Source organism: Ovis aries, chromosome 8 (genome assembly GCF_016772045.2).
Source record: "Ovis aries strain OAR_USU_Benz2616 breed Rambouillet chromosome 8, ARS-UI_Ramb_v3.0, whole genome shotgun sequence".
Classification (NCBI taxonomy): domain Eukaryota; kingdom Metazoa; phylum Chordata; class Mammalia; order Artiodactyla; family Bovidae; genus Ovis; species Ovis aries.
In genome coordinates this window covers 12,505,933-12,529,552 of record NC_056061.1, presented here as the reverse complement: position 1 = coordinate 12,529,552, position 23,620 = coordinate 12,505,933, and the positions used below count along the sequence as shown (strand labels likewise).

The 23,620-nt window shown below is 37.8% G+C and overlaps 1 protein-coding gene across 3 annotated transcripts in view; it reads left to right on the top strand.

The window, feature by feature from the left end:
* The window catches only part of TRMT11 (tRNA methyltransferase 11 homolog), a 63,815-nt gene that overhangs the window by 19,183 nt on the left and 21,012 nt on the right, over positions 1–23,620 (top strand). For all 3 annotated transcript variants that reach the window (XM_004011138.6, XM_042253205.2, XM_060419202.1), the window contains exons 8-12: positions 7,816–7,896; positions 10,299–10,463; positions 12,619–12,691; positions 13,255–13,386; positions 21,398–21,518. In XM_004011138.6, coding sequence (XP_004011187.1) covers positions 7,816–7,896; positions 10,299–10,463; positions 12,619–12,691; positions 13,255–13,386; positions 21,398–21,518 — 572 coding nt within the window. The remainder of the gene's footprint in view (positions 1–7,815; positions 7,897–10,298; positions 10,464–12,618; positions 12,692–13,254; positions 13,387–21,397; positions 21,519–23,620) is intronic.

The window sequence follows — 23,620 nt, the reverse complement described above, 5'->3', positions numbered from 1 at the left end:
TTGCCCAGACTTAGGCACTGTATAAATCTCATAGGTCTCACACTCAAGCACTAACCCCGGGGCTCCCTGCCTGTTCCTGTCAGCACTGCCTCTCTCAGCGTTAGGAGCTGCCAGCCAGCTGCTGTACCCTAAACTGACGGGAGCAACGCAGCACATGAGCAAGTAGAGTCAAGGTCAAGAGGTTTCTAAGAGGTGGAATAATTTCCTGAGTTGTTGAGTCAGCCTTGGTGCGTCTCTCTGCTCCGTTCCTCCACTGTCTCTGTATATGTGCTACCCCCGACATACTACCCGCTCCTTTCTTTCCTATCCTAATCATGCTAAGTGCCTCCCCAGCATTTTGAACTTGACAGGAAATAATACCAAACTTATAGAAATGTTACAATTATAAAAATAAGAGAAAACCTACATATCCCTGACCCAGAGTAGACTGTTAAAATTTGGCATTATTTGCTTTATCACTTGCTTTCTCATTATGTTTTATATAAACAGTATTTTTCTTTCTGTACCGTTTGAAAGTAAGTTGCATCCATTATATCCCTTTACCTGTCAAACACTTCAATATATATTTCTTGATGATAAGTATATTCTCTTGCATAACCACAGTATAGTTTTCACTGTTAGTAAACATATTATTCATATAGTACTTTAGTGTTGGTATTCCATTTTTGTTAGTTGACTCACAAATGTCCTTTATACCATCTATTTTCTTTTTCATTCTAGCATCAGGTGTTGTATTTTGTTGTCAGCATTTCTTTGATCCTTTGATATGGAATGTGTCCAAAGTCTTTTTCTTTTAGGAAACTTGGAGTATTATCCCTCCTCTCTTTATTTTTTATGCAGAATATTCCTTTTTCTGGCTGATTTGATGTTTCCTTGTGGTTAGATTAAGGGGTCACACTTTCCTGGCTGGACTGCTGCATCAGTGGTTTGTGTCCTTCTTAGGGCATCCACATAGTACCCATCTCTCCCCATTGGTAATGTTAATTTTGATCAACTGATTGAGATGGTGCTCGATTTCCGACCCCCCTCCCACTGTGTGATTACTATGTTTTTTTCCTTGCAGTTAATAGGCAGTCTGTATGGAGACACACCAACTTCTTGAAAATATTCTATTCTATATATCTGAATCACCCCCACCCTGTGGTTGCCAGGTTTAGCACTGATTGTCGGTTCTTGCCTACACCCGTCTTAACTTTGGCTACAAAGGGATGATTTTCTGTCTTCAGCACTCCCTCCAGTGGACACCTTTCTTATTATAAGCAAAAACTCTTTCTTTTCCTTTGTATTCATTTATCTATTGTTAATAAGAATTAGTGGATTTCCCCTCCTTTCCCCAAGTGGTCTTAATTCACTTTTTTCTTAGTTATTTTATTGCTCAAATTGCCCCAGATTTGCCTTGTGCAAGCCCTTTCATATTGGATCTGTCTTTGTGATATGTTCCTGTAGTCTTTCTTTTTGTTTGTTTTTGTTTTAACACCTCCCTCTTTTCTGGCTCATTTCCTACCTCCCCAGACCCTGGAATCAGTCATGTCTCTTAGAAATTCTTATTTCTTTTAGTGGGGAATGGTATTAATATTAGAAACCAAGATCTAGGTGCTAGGTATTTTTGCTTCTACACCCTTTCAGCAGACAACTTGGAAATGCATGTGTGTATATATATACATATATGTATATATATATATAAAATCTGTATATAAATGCATATGCAAACACGCATTCATGCATACATACTGTGTGTATACATAACTAAACATATGCATAGTTTAGAACTTGTGAGTTCTCACATATACTACAAATTCCACTTTAACCTTTTTTCACTTAACAATATTTCCTGGAAATCACTGCGTTTAGTTCATAGAGATTGTTTTCCTCTATTTTACAGCATACTCCATGGGTTTGAAATGAAATGAAAGTCTCTCAGTTGTGCCTGACTCTTTGTGACCCCATGGATTATACAGTCCATGGAATTCTCCAGGCCAGAATACTGGGTAGCCATTCCCTTCTCCAGGGGATCTTCCCAACCTAGGTATCGAACCCAGTCCTCCTGCGTTGCAGGCAGATTCTTATGTACTGTAATTTATTCAGACAGTCTCGTAAGCCTGGATATAGGTAGTTTCCCATATTCACAGTTATAAATAGTGCTTGCAATGAATAATATTTATATATATACTTTTATAGTGTTGGAAATACAGCTCTAGGGTAAATTCCTAAAACTAGCGAATTAGGTTGAAGAGTTTATGTGTATGTAATTTTGTTAAATGTGGCGAAGTTACTCTGCGTTATGCCATTTTGCTTTCTTGCCAGCAATATATAGGAGTCCCTGTTCCCCCGCAGCCTCACCAGCAGAGTGTATTATCAGGCTTTTGAAATTTGCCAGTCCAGTATACTATCATGTAAGAACTGAATCGCTAGTCTATGTCTGACGCAGGATACAGCATGCTTGGGGCTGGTGCTTGGGGATGGACCCAGAGAGATGTTATGGGGAGGGAGGTGGGAGAGGAGTTCATGTTTGGGAAAGCATGTAAGAATTAAAGATTTTAAAATTAAAAAAAAATAAATAAATGAAATTTGCCAGTCCATTGGGTGAAAATGTTATCTCAGTGTAATCTTAATTTGTATTTTTCTTATTAAGAGTGACCTCTAATAACTTTCTATTTTAAGGACTAGCAGTGTAACTTTTTTGTAATTTTCTTAAAGTCATTTCTCATTTTTCTGTAGATATTTTGGTTTCCCCCCTTATTTTTAAAAATACTTTGTATTTTAGTCCCTCCCTTTTTTTTTCCTGTTTTAATGTAGATAAATATATAAAATATTTTTTCTCAGCTTGCCATTTTTCTTCTGATTTTGCATGTAACTTTTTTTTTCCAACCAGGCGATAGCTTTCCCTACATCCAAGTTATAGAGGAATTCAGCTATGGTTTCTTCAGTAGTTTTGATTTGTTTCCCTTTAGATCTCTGGTGCATTTGGAGTTTATTTTCTTGTTTGCTGTGAGGAATAAATCTAATTTGTCTTTTTCCAAATGCTAACCCTCTATTAATTATCTTGTTCTTGGATTTCTAAAACCTTTTTCTGGGGAGTGATTTTTTTTTGAGATACATACATGTATGTGTTTGATATGCACACACATACACACATAGGCAAGATCATAAAGTTTAAAAATAGTTACTAGTATGGGTAAAATTTTCTTCCTTCGACATGGATGAGGCTGGGCATGTTATGAAACGCTAACTTCCATAGCAGTCAAGATGTTGACTACCTTTAGTGTGGTAAGGGGCGAGAGATCTGCCTCTAATGTCCTTTAGGGCAGCTCTTTAGAGTGAGGGGCATATCTTGGTCATTTGAGTGTTTGTATAGGACAGTTACAGAGGATAAGATGGTTGGATGACATCACCGATTCAATGGACATGAACTTGGGCAAACTCCGGGACATGGTGAGGGACAGGGAACAGGGAAGCCTGGTGTGCTGCAGTCTGTGGGGTCTCGAGGAGTCAGATAAGATTTGGCGACTGAACGATAACAACATAAGGACAATTAATGGAGAATTAATTGCACTCTGCAGGACAGTTAATGAAAAATTGCAGGACGAACGTTGCTAAAATACATTTCATAATTTGTGCTTGTTGTTTAAGCATAGCTTTAGGACTTTGGCTTTTAGTGCTTTTGTTTTAAAACTGATGCTCAGTTGGTCCTCCTCTTCGCAACCCCATGGACTGTAGCCCACCAGGCTCCTCTGTCCATGGAATTTTCTAGGCAAGAATACTGGAGTGGGTTGCGATTTCCTTCTCCAGGGAATCTTCCCCACCCAGGGGTCAAACTCACGTCTCCTGCATTGGCAGGTAGATTTTTCACCACTGGCTCCATCTTTAAAATTGATAATGGCCAGTAATTGTGAACAGGCAACAGTTTTTAAGCAGTTTGTCCTCTTTCCTGGGCCTTTTCTCTCTTTGATGGGTAGTACCTTCTGAAGGATTGGAGAAATAAGTAGCCCTGTGCTTTCCTCCATGGTCATAGTTTTTCACACACTATTGGTTATTTTTGTCTTTTTCCCTCTTTAGTTTTTGTTTGTTTATAAATTTAAGTGTCTGCAATTCCTTTTCTGTTTTAAAGGTATAAAATTGATATTTATTAGTTTCCTAAATGCTTTACCCACAGACTACTTATGACTTGTGATATATTCTCAAGGTTATAGAGTAGGTTAGAGAACTTCCGGGAAGTTGGAAGGAGAGATGTAATCTTTTCCTACCTAAATACCTTTTTCTTTTAGACAGTCTGCTGTCTTGTCTAGAATGACATTATAAGCTGCAGAAGCACACTTTTCATTTCTGTTTTAGCAAATACATTGACTCTCATTGTAGTAAGGGGTTTTTCTTTTTTTTTTTTTTTTTAAGTTTTGCATCTCCATTTTTCCAAGGGAAAAGATATGTATCCTGGATCAGCTCTCAGTAATTAGAAAGTACTGCTATTCTAATATGAACATCACTAAAGGAGTGATGAGGATGCATCAGTTGAATACCTATAATGTCACAGGCAGACCTGTGATGTGATATAAGACTTGTGAATGGTATACAACTCTTAACTGAGTATATAGTCTTACTTAATCTAATTTGTTTAAAAACAAACTTTTACTTTTGTGTATCTACGTAGTAGCCTAATAAATATTTACTTCAGTTGCTGCTGATCCTAGAGGAGGTTGTCTGATTATAGACCACTGTAACAGCAAAGAGAGTGAGTTTTAAATCCTTACTCTTACCAGTTACTATGTGACTTTGAGCAAAATTCTTAACTTGTTTGGGCCTCAATTTCATCATTTGTACAACTGTAATACGTAATATATTGTGAGGGTAAATGAGGTAATATATGTATATGAACTTATTAGGAAGTTGTGTTATGCATGGTAGACAGGGAACTGTACTGTTTATCATTTTTTAATTATTTTATTAAGCACTGAGATCCTTTCTGGTGAAAGATGTTAGATATAGCCAATACTGAATTGTTACAATGAACAATTTGACCATGAATTCATTTTCTAGTTCCTTCTTTGGCTGATTTCCAAGATATTCATAATTTGCAACTATTTGCAAATTATGGCAGCAAGAAATATAATTGAGGGTTAAAATTGTAAACTTCTGTTTCTTTGTTTATAATGAAAATAATTGGCATAAGTGTCTGCCAGTGTGTGCAGATGCGGTGATGTAGCTCTGCAGCCATAGCTCAGATTCCTTTTCCCTTTCTTCTTTCTCCTTTAGTGGAGAATATACCCAGGAGACTGGTTGTGTATTCCTTGGCTTCTTCTACCTTCAGATGGCCCATAGGTGTAAGGAAAAGAGTAAAACTTTTAAATTTTATCTTTGCAGAATGATAGATGTGAGAGCAAGGTGTTGAGATACCCACTGTCCTAGCTCTGAAAAGAGACTATGAAGAGGAGGAGAGGAAGTGAGGAGAGAGATAATGGATCTCTATAGGTCTTTCTAATAATTTTCTGCTTCCTATTTTACTCACCACTCTGTAGTCCCATTTTCCTGAGTCTCATAGTTTGGTAGAATTTCTGTTTTCTGGCAGTATCCTTTTGCATAAGCTGCCGGTTTATTAGAGTTCTATGTATTTTGTTTTCTTCTTTTAGGGTAACATAGGTAAAGTAGTATCACAATTTTTCCTCCTTTTCTTTCAGCAAAACTAAAGCCCAGTTCTGATTTTCACATTTTGTATAGCTTTCTGCTTAAATCTCTACAGATGAAAATCATAAATTAGTTTCTCCATTATAAAGTTCAGTTGTTGTGTCCGTTTGCCTGCAAAGATATTGCCCGAACCTTAAACTGGTTACTGTTTAAGTAATAAGAAATCAAAACACTGGTTTACTAGTGTAGATCACACTGTGGTATTTTTACACTTGATAGCATAATGAGAAATTGGGTGAATTGCATTATTTGCCCCCTCAACTCTTCACCCCTTCTTTTTTATTACCCCTTGTTCCACCAAAAAGCTTCCAAGAAAACTCCACCTGAGATACATAACTAAATGCAAAAATGCTTCAATTTAATTGAAATAAAATGAGGTAATTAACAATGATTACCCAGTGACCAGAGAAGCTAATTTATAGTGATTTTATTTAAAACTTGAAAACCTTGAAAGAGTACAGAGTTCACTAACAGATGCAGTCTAACAGATTATTCATCTCCTTTCAGCAGTACTCTAAATTGGCTCTTCTCAAAGCTCATTCTAACCAAATGGATAAGGTTCTGTTTAAGGAAGCACAGGAAAGCTTTTCTGTTCCCCTTGACAACTAGTTCTTCTAGGTGAGTATCTGCCTTAATTGGCAGAATTGTAGTAATGCCTCATAATTTGGATGAAGTGATTTTTTTTTAATGAGTATTTCAAGTCATTACATACAGTATCTTTCCTAAATTTTGACTGTTCCATTTATAGGCTAAGAACTAGGAGGTCTGTCCTTACCTCCTCAAACAAATGCTTTTTGTAGTTCGAATGGGGGAACCTAGGTTTTGATTTCTGCTATGCTGTTAGTCTTCCATCTCTCTTACTCCTGGCTCCACTAGGAACTAGTCAGTTATTTTTCATTGAGCAAAGTATTTTTAAGTACATGTTACCAAACTATGTTTTAAATGACTATGGAAGGAACATGATTTATAGGTTTATAGATCTATATCTATCTATAAATCTCAAAACAAGATTTATAGATTTTGACCCTCTGGAGGCACTACCCATCTTGATTTTAGAGATTACATTTCAAAAGGATAGAATGGAAAGAGCCCTAGTTATAGCCCCGTATCCAAGTTTGTGCATCGTCTAAGTGTATGTTTCTGTATATTTCTGATTTCATATTGACTGGCAGATCTTTCTGCAGTAAAGCTATGAGGATTTACCCAATCACTAAGAACATTTTTAGTTTGGGTAATTTAAAAAGTGAAGTTCACTGAAAAGAACAGCTATTAACTTTGTGAATTTTTGTTCTTAAACAATTTTAAAATATTTCATTTTTCATTAAGGTTTTCATTAATTTTTAATTTCTATTAGGATTCTTTTCCATATTAAACTGGTCATACCTACCAAGTTACTTAGTCCCCTCAGATTGTATTAGGACATTTGTGTTTTCTTTGTTTATAGCACTAGGTAAAAAGATTTGTTGTATTAACTATTTTTGTTTCTGTCTGATAATAGTTATTCAGGAATTTGTATTTACAGTTTTTTTTTTATTTTCAATAATAGCTTTATTCAGACATAATTGTCCTACCATAGAAATTTACAGTTGAAAATGAAATAATTACCTCACTGATTATAGGAGTAACTGTTACTTGTCTTCATATTTTAATTTTTATAAGAATTAATCTCATATATTAATTATGTTTTCTTTAAGTTATCTGAAACTCTGACTTCAGTGAGAATTAAGTTCAATTGTCAGAACTTACTTATTGCCAGCTCTTTGTGTAGCAGCCTTATATGTTTATTTGTAAGAAGGGAACAAGATGCTTTTATATAGACTTCTCAAAAATAAAAGGAAAATGTCTAAACATCTTATTTTCACCAAAAAAATGGATAATTTTCCCAAAATAGTGCTGGGAATTTTTAAGTAGTAATGCCAGGACATATATTAATTCCTTGCTTTCTAACCAGGTTGATGAGCACAGGTTAGGAGTTTGCTTTTTCATCCTGAAACCTGTTAAGTATGGCCAGAACCAAGGTCATTCCAGGGTACTCTGCCTACAGGTAGTCTGTAAGAATCTGGATCAGATTAAATAGAGGAAGAAATAAGAGTCTGGGACTTTCTGGTTAACAAATCACAATTGTGTGATTTTTTTCAGGTGGCCTTCTGATAGCTTCTGCTCATTTTGGTGCATACGTATATGGGACAGATATAGACTACAATACTGTTCATGGCTTGGGTGAGTAGTGGTTCTAGACAGTGTTATAGTCTTTCCTCTATAACAAATGAGCAAATGAGTCTTTGCTCTTGTACCAAATGTGCCTTTAAAATACTTAAATAGTTATGTATGGCGTTATACATCTGTTTTTAATGTTAAACTATAGAGTTGTGATATAATACAGTTTTAGTTATTTTTACAACAATAAGACTTTTCATTGGGTATCTGCTTTTCATGAAGTTATCCAGAGAGCAAAATGACCTCGCAGGGGAACCAAAGATGAATAACCAAAAGCCCTTCTCTCAGAGCTATTTTTGGTCTTAGATTTTTAAAAAGTAGGCAATCCGTAAAGTTGTAAAACTTTATGGCTGGGAAAGAAGTAGGAGAGGGACTACCTAAGCCTTTTGTAATTAGTGTATTCACCTTAGTAAAACATAGTTTCTGCTTAAAAATTATCACCGTTCTTTTGTTTAGCAGTCATTTGTTATGTGTATACTTGATTAATTACTGTAGTCCTTGAGTACCATATATGTTTTTGATTTCATAATTAACCAAAACATCTTCAAAGCAGTTAAGGTGACAGTAACTTTAAAGATTCTGCATTAGACTGAGAGTAACTTGAAGTAAGCATCAGGTTACTTTTGAGGCAGTTTTGGAAAACACTTTTAAAATCTAGAAGCTACGCTAATGAAGTGTGATTGCATGAAATTGAATCAATCTAAAAGTATTTTTTTATAGCTGAATAGTGTTAAAAATGTAAAGTTTCTTTGATTTTGAAATTGTATTTATGGTATTGTTTTATCGTTGTAGCTAGAATCAGCCTGTAAAATATGCTTTTTATTTTTCTCACCCAGTGTAAGTTACTATATAGGTGAGAATTTATTAGACTTTCTTTTCTTGAAGTAATTTGATATATTGTATTTGATGAACTGCCTTTTTTTCCTACTTTGACTGTAAGGAATAGTACTTTAGTACTATAAGGAGAATGAATAACATTTTATAAAGTTTACCTAAATGGGCTAACTAGAAAAAGATAGTCTTTGTTTGCAGTATTTTAGCATAGACAGAGTGCTAAGAAGAATTATTCCTGTTTGCTTTTAGTAGAAACAGTCTGTTTGCTTTAAGGATATTGTCCTATGTGCTTCATTTTAATTTTTGTTAATTAGAGTTACGTGTAAAAGTTACGTGCTAACCTCTCAGTCTGCTTGGGTAGAATTCTGATTGAGGTAGAATTTCCTCAGAGCTTATCCAAGGTGCTGTTAGATTTGCCCTCTGTTTCCTGTGCTTCTCATCTCTTACTATACTCTCAAATACTTCCAAATTTCCTCTATTTTAAAAATGCAGAACTTTTTCTATCAACCCTGTAGAGGCCCTCCTAGCTACTACTTTATTTTCCTCTTCTGTTTGCCAAGTGCTTCTTAAAAAGACTAGCATTTACTTGCTATTTCCTCTTTTTCATCTCTTAACTGTCTTCTGCCTGTTCTTTTCCAGCTTCCATGCTTACTGAATACTCAGGCCATAGGTCTACAGTATTCGGCAGTGTAGACCTTCATAATGCCTCCTTTGGTTTCCTAGACAGTGACTTCATCTGGTGGTACTTTGATTTCTTTGTCTGTTTCTTTCTCAGTTTCCTGAAGGCCCTGTGGTTATCTTCAGTGTCTGTTTACATGTTGCTTTTTCCCAGGCATCTTTGTTAGCCCCAACTATCACATTACATACTGTGCAGAGTCATGTCATTCATCTTTTAATTTTTAGGTTTCGTTTTTAATGTGAAGTAGATCATAATGCAGAGGAGTTTATGAAAATAGAGAAATTATAGAACAAATAATTGCCACTTACATTAGTAAAAAATATCATTCATTCTTACACATTTAGCTTAAGTTTATTTACTGATATCTCCCAGTGTGTATATATATTCTGGCCTCTAACTCCCTGCTAAATATCTCTTTCTGAATCTTCCATAGGTACCTCAAGGTATATCGAGATTGATGTATTGCAGATGAATTTCATCTTTTTTCCTAGGCTTGTTTTTCTTCTTGGTTTCTCAGATCTTAACTGACAATGTCATCATCTACTCATGTCTCCTAAACTGAAACTTCTGAACTTCCCTTGAGCCGCCACTTTAACTTTTCATATCTCGTGTCTCCCTTTTACTTTCTCTCTCCATGGTCACTGCTTCTGCATTTCCAAGGTTAGCTCTCTTCATTTCTGCTCCGTTTATCTCATTCATCAGTATTTCTTCATTGCAAGTTAAAGTAAAAATAATTGTTCATTTGTGTAAATACAGTTAAAATTTTATAAACAAAAGCAGGTTCTATTTGAGTTAATGTAGGTTTGGGTGAGCTAAACATTGCTTTTAGCTAAATGACAAAGAGTTGAGAATGTTGTTTGTTAGTTCTGTCTTCCTTTTTCTTTCCCTTTAGGAAAGGCTAGTAGGAAAAACCAGAAATGGAGAGGACCGGATGAAAACATTAGGGCAAATCTTCGTCAGTATGGTTTAGAGAAGTATTACCTTGATGTCCTGGTTTCAGATGCATCTAAACCTTCCTGGAGGAAGGGCACATATTTTGATGCAATCATCACTGATCGTAAGTATGTTTTTATACAAAAGCAGGAGTAGGATTGGAGAAGGCAATGGCACCCCGCTCCAGTACCCTTGCCTGGAAAATCCCATGGATGGAGGAGCCTGGTGGACTGCCGTCTATGGGGTCACACAGAGATGGTCGCGACTGAAGCAACTTAGCAGCAGCAGTGGGAGTAGGATTGGGTTCCTAAGGTCATTTACATTTAATGTACAAAATGTATCAGTACACCAAAAAAGAGCCACCTTGTTCTAGCATTACCCCCACTCCTGACTTCTCCACATTGTGAGAAGGAAGAAATTATGCATGTAGGGCAGGACACCAATTTCACTACATGGTTTTGTTTTTCTAAACGATGTATATTAACTTGTCACCCCTTTTTTCTCTTCAGCTTATTTTCAAGACATAAATTTGTTTTTATATTTGTTTTATGTTTACCTGTAGTTGGTTATTAGCATACCAGCTAGAGCCAAAATGTCATTTGCAATTATGGGATCAGATTTTGAAGAAGAAAGTTTTAGGTATCTCAGATTTTCTGTGTCTAACCTTTTGTGTTTGTTGTTGTTGTTTTTATGCCCATTCTAACTGGCATCTTCTTCCTAGAGTTATAAGAACTTTGGAGTTCTGTGAACCCCTGGGATTGTGAACCCGCTGAGCTTCCATGTGCATGGAACTTGTTTTCTCTTGCCTCCTGAGTTCTTGGGCTTTTCAGGCATCCTGTCTAAGAACAGATCTGCCTTTTCTGTAGTCTTTGACTGTAAATCTGTACGTAGTGGCAAGCTGTATCTCAGCCCTTCCATCTCAGACCTCTTCAGTTCTTTGGTAACTTGCTGCTGCTGCTGCTGCTGCTAAGTCGCTTCAGTCGTGTCCGACTCTGTGCGACCCCACAGACAGCAGCCCATCGGGCTCCACCATCCCTGGGATTCTCCAGGCAAGAACATTGGAGTGGGTTGCCATTTCCTTCTCCATTTGGTAACTTAGGTGGTTTCAAATATAACAAAAGGAAAATTATTAAGGCCTCACAATGATAATTCAGTTGGTAAAGAATCGCCTGCAATGCAGGAGACCCTGGTTTGATTTCTGGGTTGGGAAGATCCCCTGGAGAAGGGACAGGCTACTCAGTCCAGTATTCTTGGGCTTCCCTTATGGCTCAGCTGGTAAAGAATCTGCCCACAATGCAGGAGACCTGGGATGGATCCCTGGGTTGGGAAGATCCCCTGGACAAGGGAAAGGCTACCCCCTCCAGTATTCTGGCCTGGAGAATTCCATGGACTACAGTCTATGAGGACTCAAAGAGTTGGATACGTTGTAAAGTCTCACTTTACAATGTCTATGAATATACTCATGGAAATTGGAGGGCTTTTTATTTATAACCTTCTGTATTACTTGCTCTCACTCTATATGTATTTGTAAAAATATGTAATTTTGTTCCTGATCAGTTGAGAGTAAGTTGTGTCCATCTTGGCCCTTTACCTTCCTACACTCCAGTGTGTATTTCCTAAGAATAGGGATAGGCTCTCAGATAGCCAGAGAGCGTGCATGCTCAGTCCTGTCCAACCCTTTGCAATGCCATGGGCTGCAGCTGCCATGCTTCTCTGTCTGTGGGATTATCCTAGCGAGAATAACTGGCGCAGGTTGCCATTTCTTCCTCTAGAGGACCTTCTCAACCCACAGATCAAACCTGTGCTCCTGCATTGGCAGGCAGACTTTACCGCTGAGCCTGGGAAGCCCTAGATAGCCAGAGTACAGTTACCAGTTTCAGTGAGTCAGTGCAGTACTTTAATCTGTAGTTTCTCACCCAGTTTTGTCAGTTGTCCCAGTAGTACTCCTTTGTAGCATGTTTTTCCCTGAAGTACAGTATCCAGTCTAATGTCAGGCATTGCTTTGAGTAATCATATCTTTAGAGCCTCCTGTAATTTGTAGCATTTCCACAGCGTTCCTCTGTCTTTCATGACATTGACATTTTGAAGAACACAGTCACCTGCCTGCCTGCCCTCCCAGCGTTAACGAGAATGTCCCTCTCGTTTGCGTTCTCGGCTGGGATATTGCACAGGTGCTCTGTCCTCAGGATGTCACATCTGGAGGCACGTGGTGTCCATCTGCTTGGCAGTGGTGATGGGGTGACTTTTGACTGTCCCTGTTCCGTGTGCTTTCTCTCTAGCTCCATATGGTATTAGAGAATCTACAAGAAGAACAGGTTCACAGAAGGAAATACCAAAGGGAATAGAAAAATGGTAAGTGAATATTAAATATGATATATTACTACCTTGGGAAGTGAAAGGTCAGGGCGAGGTCAGGATGAAAGGTCAGGGCGAGGTCAGGATGAGAGGTCAGGGCAAGGTCAGGTGTGCTGAGGCATGTCAGGACATGTCTCGGCAGAGGGCGCTGCAGACAAGCCCCGGAGATGGGCCGGCAACCAAGCCGACCAATCAGGAGCCGACACGAAGCCCTCACCGTCCAATCAGGAGCTGACACGGAGCCCTTGGACACCAATCACCGCTGAGCCCGCATTTTCTTCCTTATATGGGAGCCCCAGCCCGGACTATAAAACCCTTCCCCACCCTCGCAGACTCCGCAGACTCCTCTACCCCCGCAGACTCCCTCAACCCCGCAGACTCCCTTCACCCGGCAGACTCCCAATAAAAGGCCCTGATCAACGGTCCATAGGGGTGGCTCCTCCTTCCCAGCGGCGTTTGGAAGAAGCATATTGCTTCTTTTTAATTAACTGAGTTTAATAGTGTTACTTTTTCACTGGTTGTTAAGTTTTTCACTGATTCTGAAATTTTGTTTTGTCTAGTCCAGAAAGCCACGTTCCTGTTTCCTTGAGTTATCATCTGAGTGATATGTTTTTTGACCTGTTAAACTTCTCAGCAGAGACCCTCGTATTAGGTGGAAGACTCGTCTATTGGTTACCAGTATACACACCAGAGTATGTAATAATAATAATTTTACTTTTAATTTCATTTTTATTATGGTGTTTGTGTATCTAACATGCTTTTTTTCTGTCTCTAATCATATTCAGAGTGAGTATCTTCGTGTTTAATGTGTACATGTGTACAATAGCCTTTATTTACCAACATGTTGTATAAAACAGGCCCCTTTCTCTTATTGATTGAATCGCTTTAAACTTTTTATTTTACATCAGGGGTTGGCAAATTACAATCTGTGAGCCTGATACAGTCTTTAGCCTTTTTTCTTTTTTTTTTGGTAAAGCAGTTAAGACTGGTTTTTATCTTTTTAAAGGGCTGTTAGAAAGGAAAAAGGCAACGAAAAAGAATATGTGTCAGAAGCACACGTGGTCCATAAGGCTAAAATATTTACTGTCTGACCTGTAAGTGCAAAGGTTTGCCCTGTTGTTGATCACTGTTAGTTCAGGTTCTGTGTGTCAGCTGCTCATCAGCTCTTTTGCCAGGCCACAGACCTAGGTAATTTTTAACAACTTGGCTGAGTGAGTCATCTGTTTACTGTTAGCCTTAATATATGTTGCTCTTGTGATTGTCTTAAAAAACTAAGACCAAAAGAAGAGCTATGCATATATTTAAAGCCCTGATTCTGTTCAGCATTAGTGGTTTGAGTTTTATTATTCAGTAATTATTAATTTTAAACAGAGCTATATACATCAACAATGAAAGACGTGATGTGTTGAACAAAATAGACTCTTTAGAGTTGAAAAGCAGTATCAAGCTCAAAATTTGGCTATTCAATCTGCTATAGAAATCTTTCTTAAAAATTATTTTAATTTCTATATTTACTGTATATGGTTAAACAAAGAGCATTTTAGAACAGTTTTATCTTGTTTGTGTTTTTGTAATGGTGGATGGTCTTCCAGCAGTTGGAAGCTATGCTTTTTTGTTTTTTTAATAAATGTCACATTGGGAGCTACCATGCGCTAACTTTAGTCCTGCATTTTGTTTATTGGCTAATGAAACTGTGCACATTTGTATCTGAACCCCTTAACACTGGGCTTATGTTCTGTTAAATTAATCGTTTCTTAATTTTAGAAGTGTGAGGAGTTAATTCTAAGGAATGAAATGACTTGTCTAAAGTTTAAAGCTGACTAGTTCATTGGTTTCATTATTCCTTGTGTTGTGTTTACTTAATTCAGCATCCTGCCAAGATCTCAGGTACCTGGTATATGAAGTGATAGATGAGGCTTTATTAATATTTTCAGAAAATAGCATATTTGCTTGTTTCTATGTGAAAGTGGTTTCTGTCTTAGACAAGCTAAATTCCAGCAGTAAGCTTCCTTGTGTCTTTGTTTTAATTCAAGTTTCAGGACTGAATTTTTTAAAAACTTATTTTGAAATAAATTTAAAATTTACAGAAAAGTTTCAAATACAGTACAAAAAGCTCTAAGTTCTCCCCTCATCCAAATTTTCCAGCTGTTCAGATACACCTCCTCCACCCTTGTTTTCTCACACATTACATTTATGCCCACTGTCATTAATCTTTTTCAGAACTATTTAAGAAGTTGCAGATATGATGTCCCATCACCCCTACATATTTCATTGCATTTCTCAGTAAGAGCATTCTTGTCAAATCACCATCAAGCCCCAAAGTCTGGAAACACCATTGATAGTGCTTCTGCCCGATCCTGGACCCCTTCAGATTTTACTGATTGTAGTCTCTCCAGGAGAATGTACTGCCCTGATCCATCATGTCATTCTTCTCCAGTCTGGAATACTTCCTCAGTCTTTTCCTTATCTTTTGTGTCCTTAAGAGTTGTATAGTACATGGCTTATATTCTGAAGGTTGACCCTTAACCAGGTCCATCTGTTGTTTCTTCCGTGACCAGGCTCTGGTAATGCTCTTGGTAGGAATACCACAAAAGTGATACTATGTTCTTAGTGTATTGCATTATGGGGCACACAGAGCAGCCCCTCCTGGAGATCTTAAACTTAATCATCTAGTCATGTTCTGTCAAGTGGAGAAACTATCATTTCTGATAAAGAAATATCAGAACTCTGATAGAGTGATTTATCATTTTCTTTTCAGTTAGTATGTTCCAGGGGACGGAAACCCAGGATACACCAATGTCTTGTTTTGTTGTTGACGACCACCATAATGATAAGTTTGCTGTTCATCATTCCTTCTGCGTTTGTAAGCTGGCTTTCTGTAAGGATTAGTTTCCCCTTCCCTCCCATGAGTTTGTTGATTTATATTGGTATGGAGTCAGAGATTCCAATATTATTCATTGGGTTATAATTTAATTCTGTCATGATTTTGTTACTCAGATTGTCCTAGATTTGAAATAGGAGAGTCCCTTTGAGGTAGCTGCTCTGTCCTTTTGAAGTATCCTCATTAGTTTTCGTGTTTCTTATTTTCTGGCATTTTTTTTTCTTTCTACTATTTTGTAGTTTATTATTTAATTCTAATTGAAATTAAATGTGGTTATGAGTATGTTCTATAATTCTTTTGTTGTTGTTATGAAAAGTCAAATTGGAGGCACTTTCAACTATTTTACTATTTCTGAAGATCTTAAAAAAAATGTCTAGGATGTTTCTTCAGTGACTTCTCTTTTAATAGTTTTTTGACAACAGGAAATTTCCAAGTCCTTATAACCAAAGGGATTTTTTAGAAGTAAAAAAGGAGGCAGGTTTTTATTTACTTATTTATTTTTTTAGCTTTAGATGTTTTATCAAAGGGCAAGTTTCATCCAGGCTAGGACACAAATAGGAAGACTTCTGTGGCGTTTACTTCCCTGACTTACTTGTCTGAGAGTTATTTTCAGATCTTCTGATGTTCATTACTAGACTTCCAGTGTGTCTTCTCCTCCCCTTAACCCAAAGTAATCTTATTAATGAACTTAATTTGTCATGAATTTATTTTAGGGAATGAACTGTTTTCATCTTTGCAGCAAACATAACCCAAAATCTTTACTGTTTCTATTAGATGAACTTAAAACTAAAGTCATCTGTGAAAGTTTGAAATAATATTCTTGCTTTTGAATTAAACAATGTAGAATTAGTTTCAGTTCAGTTCAGTTCAGTCACTCAGTCGTGTCCAACTCTTTGCGACCCCATGAATTGCAGCATGCCAGGCCTCCCTGTCCATCACCAACTCCCGGAGTTCAGTCAAACTCACGTCCATCGAGTCTGTGATGCCATCCAGCCATCTCATCCTCTGTCGTCCCCTTCTCCTCCTGCCCCCAATCTCTCCCGGCATCAGAATCTTTTCCAATGAGTCAACTCTTCACATGAGGTGGCCAAAGTACTGGAGCTTCAGCTTTAGCCTCATTCCTTCCAAAGAAATCCCAGGGTTGATCTTCTTCAGAATGGACTGGTTGGATCTCCTTGCAGTCCAAGGGACTCTCAAGAGTCTTCTCCAACACCACAGTTCAAAAGCATCAATTTTTTGGCGCTCAGCCTTCTTCACAGTCCAACTCTCACATCCATACATGACCACTGGAAAAACCATAGCCTTGACTAGACGGACCTTAGTCGGCAAAGTAATGTCTCTGCTTTTGAATATGCTATCTAGGTTGGTCGTAACTTTCCTTCCAAGGAGTAAGCATCTTTTAATTTCATGGCTACAGTCACCATCTGCAATGATTTTGGAGCCCCCAGAAATAAAGTCTGACACTGTTTGCATTGTTACCCCATTTATTTCACATGAAGTGATGGGACCAGATGCCATGATCTTCATTTTCTGAATGTTGAGCTGTAGGCCAACTTTTTCACTCTCCTCTTTCACTTTCATCAAGAGGCTTTTAGTTCCTCTTCACTTTCTGCCATAAGGGTGGTGTCATCTGCCTATCTGAGGTTATTGATATTTCTCCCGGTAATCTCGATTGCAGCTTATACTTCTTCCAGCCCGGCGTTTCTCATGATGTACTCTGCATAGAAGTTAAATAAGCAGGGTGACAATATACAGCCTTGGCGTACTCCTTTTTCTATTTGGAACTGGTCTGTTGTTCCATGTCCAGTTCTAACTTGCTTCCTGATCTGCATATAGGTTTCTCAACAGGCAGGTCAGGTGGTCTGTATTCCCATCTCTTTCAGAATTTTCCACAGTTGATTGTGATCCACACAGTCAAAGCCTTTGGCATAGTCAATAAAGCAGAAATAGATGTTTTTCTGGAACTCTCTTGCTTAGTTTGGTTATGTTGTATTTCGGATATAGCTTTTTATTAGCCTGGGAATAAAGAATTCATTTTAAAACTGTGCCTTGGCACAGCTTAATTGGAAAACTTTTGTATTTTTGGTATAGTAATATTGACTTTAATCCTGCTGTTGAATTCATTTACTCAACCAAATCCTGTTAATACAATTGAAGTTTAAAAAAAGAATTGCACATTATAATCAAGTTAAGGTATTATTCTTTAAACCCAGGACATTTTGAAAGTTGTAAAGCATAATAAAAACATCAAAGCTTAGTTATTTGTGAAGAATTATCAAAACTGATGATTGAAAAAGGATTTTTTCACTGTTGAACAGTTTAAATTGTGAAGAAACTACTGCTCAACAAATTCTGCTTCCTCTAGACCAGATTCTTCCTGCTTTAGTATATTGGGTTTGGGGCCTGCATCAAGACAGTCTGTACTCTTTCTATCCTTTTACCTTTTTTATTTTGTCCCCTTGGCTTGATATACTCCTTCTTTCCTCAGCTGTAAAATTCTGGTAATCTAAGGCCAGGCTTAATTGTCACGACCTCTGACACTTTCCCAACCCTTCTCAGCAGAATGCATCAGTCTAGCATCTGTGCTTTTCTAGTAGTTTACTCTTATTACTCATAGAAACTTAACCACATAAAATTACTGTTGGCTCTTGGTATATGTGAGTTTATTCACAATTTCAACTCTTTGCAAATGACCCCGAAGATCTGTGTAACATTCATTTGGTCAGGGCATACATTCAACTTTTGTGTTTGATGTTATAGGAGTTCCTAAGCTGTTGAGTGACTGTAGCTTCTTGCCCAGGTTCCACATATCCATATGAAATGATTAGGAACTGTATTTCTTTGTGAAAGATGTCCTTTCATAGAAATCCAACTGCTAAGCTTGTGAAAAAATGATGACAAAGTGAAGAAGTCTGATAAAGGACTCCAAAGTAGGATTTGGGGGTAAATTTTAATTGTGATAGAATGAATTTTGTGCTGGCTCAGAGCAGTGAACAGAACATATTTTTCATTTTTCATCTGGGAAACAGAAAAAAAATGATTCTTTAAATTGTTTTCAGTAAGTGCTCCAATCAGCACTGTGTCTCAAATGGGAAGTGCAACTCTAATGACATTTGGAAATAGTCTGAGGTGTGAAGATTCACAGGAAGATAAATGACTGTCAGAACTGACTGATGGAAAAGCTATGTATAAATACAGGGTTTTTTCCCCTTTTTTCTAAAAAAAGTTGAAATTTAATTTGTATACCATGAAAATCGCAATTTTATTTTATTTTTAAATAAGATTGAGTTTGTTGTAATATTGTTTCTGTTTCATATTTTGCTTTTTTCGGCCACAAGGCATGTGGAATCAGAGTTCCCCCAACCAGGTATCGAACCCACACCCCTAACATTGGGAAACAAAGTCTTAAGCACTGGACTGCCAAGGTGTGCAACCCCACAGTTTTTAGCATAGCCACAAGGTTATTTACCCATGCTGCTAAGTCACTTCAGTTGTGTCCGACTCAGTGTGACCCCATAGACGGCAGCCCACCAGGCTCCTCCATCCCTGGGATTCTCCAGGCAAGAACACTGGAGTGGGTTGCCATTTCCTTCTTCAGTGCGTGAAAGTGAAAAGTGAAAGTGAAGTCGCTCAGTTGTGTCTGACTTCTTGCGACCCCGTGGACTGCAGCCTACCAGCCTCTTCCCTCCATGGGATTCTCCAGGTCTAACTCCACAACATTTTTATCACCCCCTAAAGAAATCTCATTCATGCAAACAATCTCTCTTGCTGTTTTCCCTGCCAACCACTTATCTGTCTCTGTGGATTTATCTATTCTAGCTGACTATTAACTATTTAGGTTTTTAGTTGCTTATACCATAGAGGGATGGTAGTAAAAACAGAATTAAAATACCATTCCCTCATCATAATCTGGGCATAGTACAGATTTATAGCTCCTACTTAACAGATTGCAAACAATCCATTGGTATGAAATATAGTAATAAATATATAGTAGATGATTTTAAATGCTGTTTTTAATTTTTTTAGTATATTTTGGAAGTACATGATTAAATTGATTGGCTCATTCAAGAGTAGTAAGTTAAAAACAAGTTTGTTAATGATAACCTAAATGATGTCCTTTCATGCTCAAACTCAAAGATCAAGTCAAAAAATAATCTATAACATGTAAATATGTTTTTCTGCTGTTAAGCCAAATGCCAATGGCTTAGTTTTACCAGTTTAATATTATTCATGTCATAAATAATTGTATTGGTTTTGTTCTTTGATTTATACATTTATCTTGGGTTTTATAATTATACAGATTATATAAGCATGAGGAGTTTATATTTGTATACATTTAAGTAGCATTTTAACAATAATACTTTATCACTTTGCTGGAAAATAAGATTCTTTTCTTTAAAAAAGTATACATTACTAGATTTGACAGTTTCAGACATCTAGAAACCCTGCTGCTTGCAAACCTAAGGTCAGAACTGTATTTTCTTTCTGTTATCATTATTTTAGTCTGTCAACTATGATATAGAATGTATTCTTCCATATCATAAATGGTTTATATGAAGTCTACAAATTTGACATCAACTGATGTTATAAGAGCACATTTCTTATTATGTAGTTAGCATTAGAGAATTGTGGGTGAGATGAAGTCCAAAATGGTCATTACTTGTTGGAAAGCCCTGAGGAAGGAGTCAGAGAATGACTTCAAGAGAATTCCTTCCACTGATAATGAAGTGAGGTGCATTATGAATGTCGTTTGGTAAGTGGGTGGTGAAGGTTCTGAGCAAGTGGTCAAGGTAGTGAGGGAGAGCTTGTTGAAGGTCACAGGGACCTAGATAAATCAGTTAGAGGGGGTGGGGGAGACAGTGTTGATGTATTAGAATGGGCTAACCAAGATGGTGATCCTTTACAGGAAGTGCTGATCAGCTCCTTCCCCACCTTGGATCAGAGCTTTAAAATTTCCCATATAAGAAATGTTTGCAGAAACTATGTATCTAGAAAGGTATGAAGATTTGCAAAGAAGAAAAAAACACAAAAACTGGCAATCCCTGTGTTCTTAAAGGTGCCCGTACCTAGGGAGCCCTCTCTTCTACTGTTCTTCTGAATTCTGCTCCATAACTACTTCCCCCACATTTGTTACCTGCTTCTTCTACCAAGATTAATGCCAAAAGCCTATCGGATGTCAGATTCTGAACTCCTGCAGCTGGACTGCTGTGCTCTCTTGGTGTCATCATCTTCATTCACTGAGTTCAGTACACATGCTGCACAGCAGTGGGTACCACCACTCTTTATCATGACTCTGGTTTTATTTCATGGCAGAGGATTGATGTTTTCTGTAGTGTTCTAGTGGTAGTTTATCTCAATTATCTTTACATAACAAAGTTGTTAGAGGTCTCAAGATGTCATTACAATTTAGCATGGACATTTCATTTTAAAGGGGAAAATATATAGTGTAGTGGACTTTATACGTGGGGAATTTATAAAAATCCGTAGCTGAATCAGTCCGTCAAGAATATCAGAGAGTTGTTGTGGTCTGTATTTGTCTTTTTGTGCTCTTGCGGGATCCTTTAGGGTCGAATTGTCATTTTGTATTTTTGTGGTTTAAGACGTATCCGTATTCTCTCACATTATGTAGGTAAAAAAATTAAACTGCTGCTTGTTAAAAATGCAGATGGTTTATGGATTATGTGGACAGTTAGCATATGTGAAATAAAATGGTGCAGCCTGTAGGGGGAGGAGGTCCCATTCCACACTGGATCAACCCCCTTGATGATCCTGTGCAGGATGCACCTGTGAGTGTTCATAACAGTGAGCTCTTCTTTCTTCAGATACACTGAGGAGATGGTGCCCTGGCACCCCTGCCTGAAGCTCATCAGCAACTGCGAGCAGAAGCTTTCCAGTCACACATCAAGGCGCTTGATAACAATGGAAAAGGTGAAGGAATTTGAGGTAAATTATCCAAGTTTTTTTTTTCTCAGATAAATTCTGAAAGAATTAAACGTAGATTTTCCTAATTTCCTCAAATGAAGTTTGGTTAATGTTAGTCCTTGATTTTTTTTAAGTTTTTAATGAATTCAGGAGGAGGCAAAAGTTGAACAGGTTTGTGGCATTTGGTGGGGTAGGAATAGAATATAGAAACTGAAGAATAGAAAGAATGGTTGGCCTTTATTTTTCAGGCTATGTTTGTTATCCTTGGGCTAACTTAGTTATAGAACAGAGCACTGTTAATTAAACAACCAAGGTGTAATTAGCAATGTACTAGTTACCCTTTTTCTTCAAAAGCAGAACCTGCTTGACTGCACACTTTACTGGAGAACATGTCACTTTATATAAAGGAGAAAGACCCATCTGTTAGGGTCCAACATGCGTTACCTCTGTTTCGTTCTTTCTCTCCCACACACAATTCATTTTTCAGGTTGAAAAGAACAAAACATCTGTTATTTCATACCAAGATCAGAATTGATATGAATAATGCCTCCTCATGGAGCTTAATTAAATCTGCAGAATTCATCTTGGTCTGTACAGATCTTGATTAACAACCAAAGCACTTCCACATTCACTAGAACTTGGGTAAGCCCCATGAATGCTTTGGATCTGGAGGGCAAGCAGAAAAGAATAGTGTTACTGCCTGAGGATTTTGTCTTACTCATCCTTACCTCTGCATTTCATTTTTTCATGGGCTTCACAGCTTATGGATTCTTTCACAATAATAAAAAATAATATTTGTACAGTGCCGTTTGCATATGTTGTTCTACATATTTCTTGTGGGTTTTTTTCCTTTTAAGTTCTATTTCCTATCTGTCACTAATATAGGCCCTTGTTACCATATACCTGGTTTATGCTGATAAGCTCCTAAATTACGTCTCCTACTTTTCACACCTCTAGCTCTTATGTAGTAAATGTGTGTGGTTGCTAAGACTCTTCAGTTGTGTCCAACTCTGTCCGACCCCATGGACTGTAGCCCACTAGGCCTTTTCTGTCCATGAGATTCTCCAGGCAAGAATACTAGAGTGGGTTGCCATGCCCTCCTCCAGGGGGATCTTCCCAACCCAAGGATCGAACCTGCATCTCTTAAATCTCCTGTGTTGACAGGCAGCTTCGTTACCACCAGCGCCACTTGTGAAGCCCTATATGTTAAATAAATCTTCCTAAAACACTGCATTTGTTAGGTCACTTCTTTCTGCAAGAATTTTAGTTGACTCATTTTTATTACAGAGTAAGGTTCAGAATCTTCAGTATGACATTTTTCTCAATAATTAGGCTTTAGTATCAGGGCATTTCAGAAAGCTAAGCTGTGTGTATATGTGCACATATATATGTGTGTATCAGTTCAGTTCAGTTGCTCAGTCGAATCCAACTCCTTGCAACCCCATGGACTGCAGCACACCAGGCCTCCCTGTCCACCACCAACTCCCGGAGTTTACTCAAACTCATATCCATTGAATCAGTGATGCCATCCAACCATCTCATCCTCTGTCATCCCCTTCTCCTCCTGCCCCCAATCGCTCCCAGCATCAGGGTCTTTTCAAATGAGTTAGCTTTTCACATCAGGTGGCCAGAGTGTTGGAGTGTCAGCTTCAGCATCAGTCCTTCCAATCAATATTCAGGACTGATTTCCTTTAGGATGGACTGGTTGGATCTCCTTGGAGTCCAAGGGACTCTTCAAGAGTCTTCTCCAACACCACAGTTCAAAAGCATCAGTTCTTCGGCGCTCAGCTTTCTTTATAGTCCAACTCTCACATCTATACGTGACTACTGGAAAACCATAGCTTTGACTAGACTAGACATAACTTTGCTGGCAAAGTAATATTTCAACTTTTTAACATGCTGTCTAGGTTGGTCATAACTTTTCTTCCAAGGAAAAAGCGTCCTTTTATTTCATGGCTGCGGTCACCATCTGCAGTGATTCTGGAGCCCCCCAAAATAAAGTCTGTCACTGTTTCCACTGTTTCCCCATCTATTTGCCATGAAGTGATGGGACCAGATGCCATGATCTTCATTTTCTGAATGTTGAGCTTTAAGCCAACTTTTTCACTCTCCTCTTTGACTTT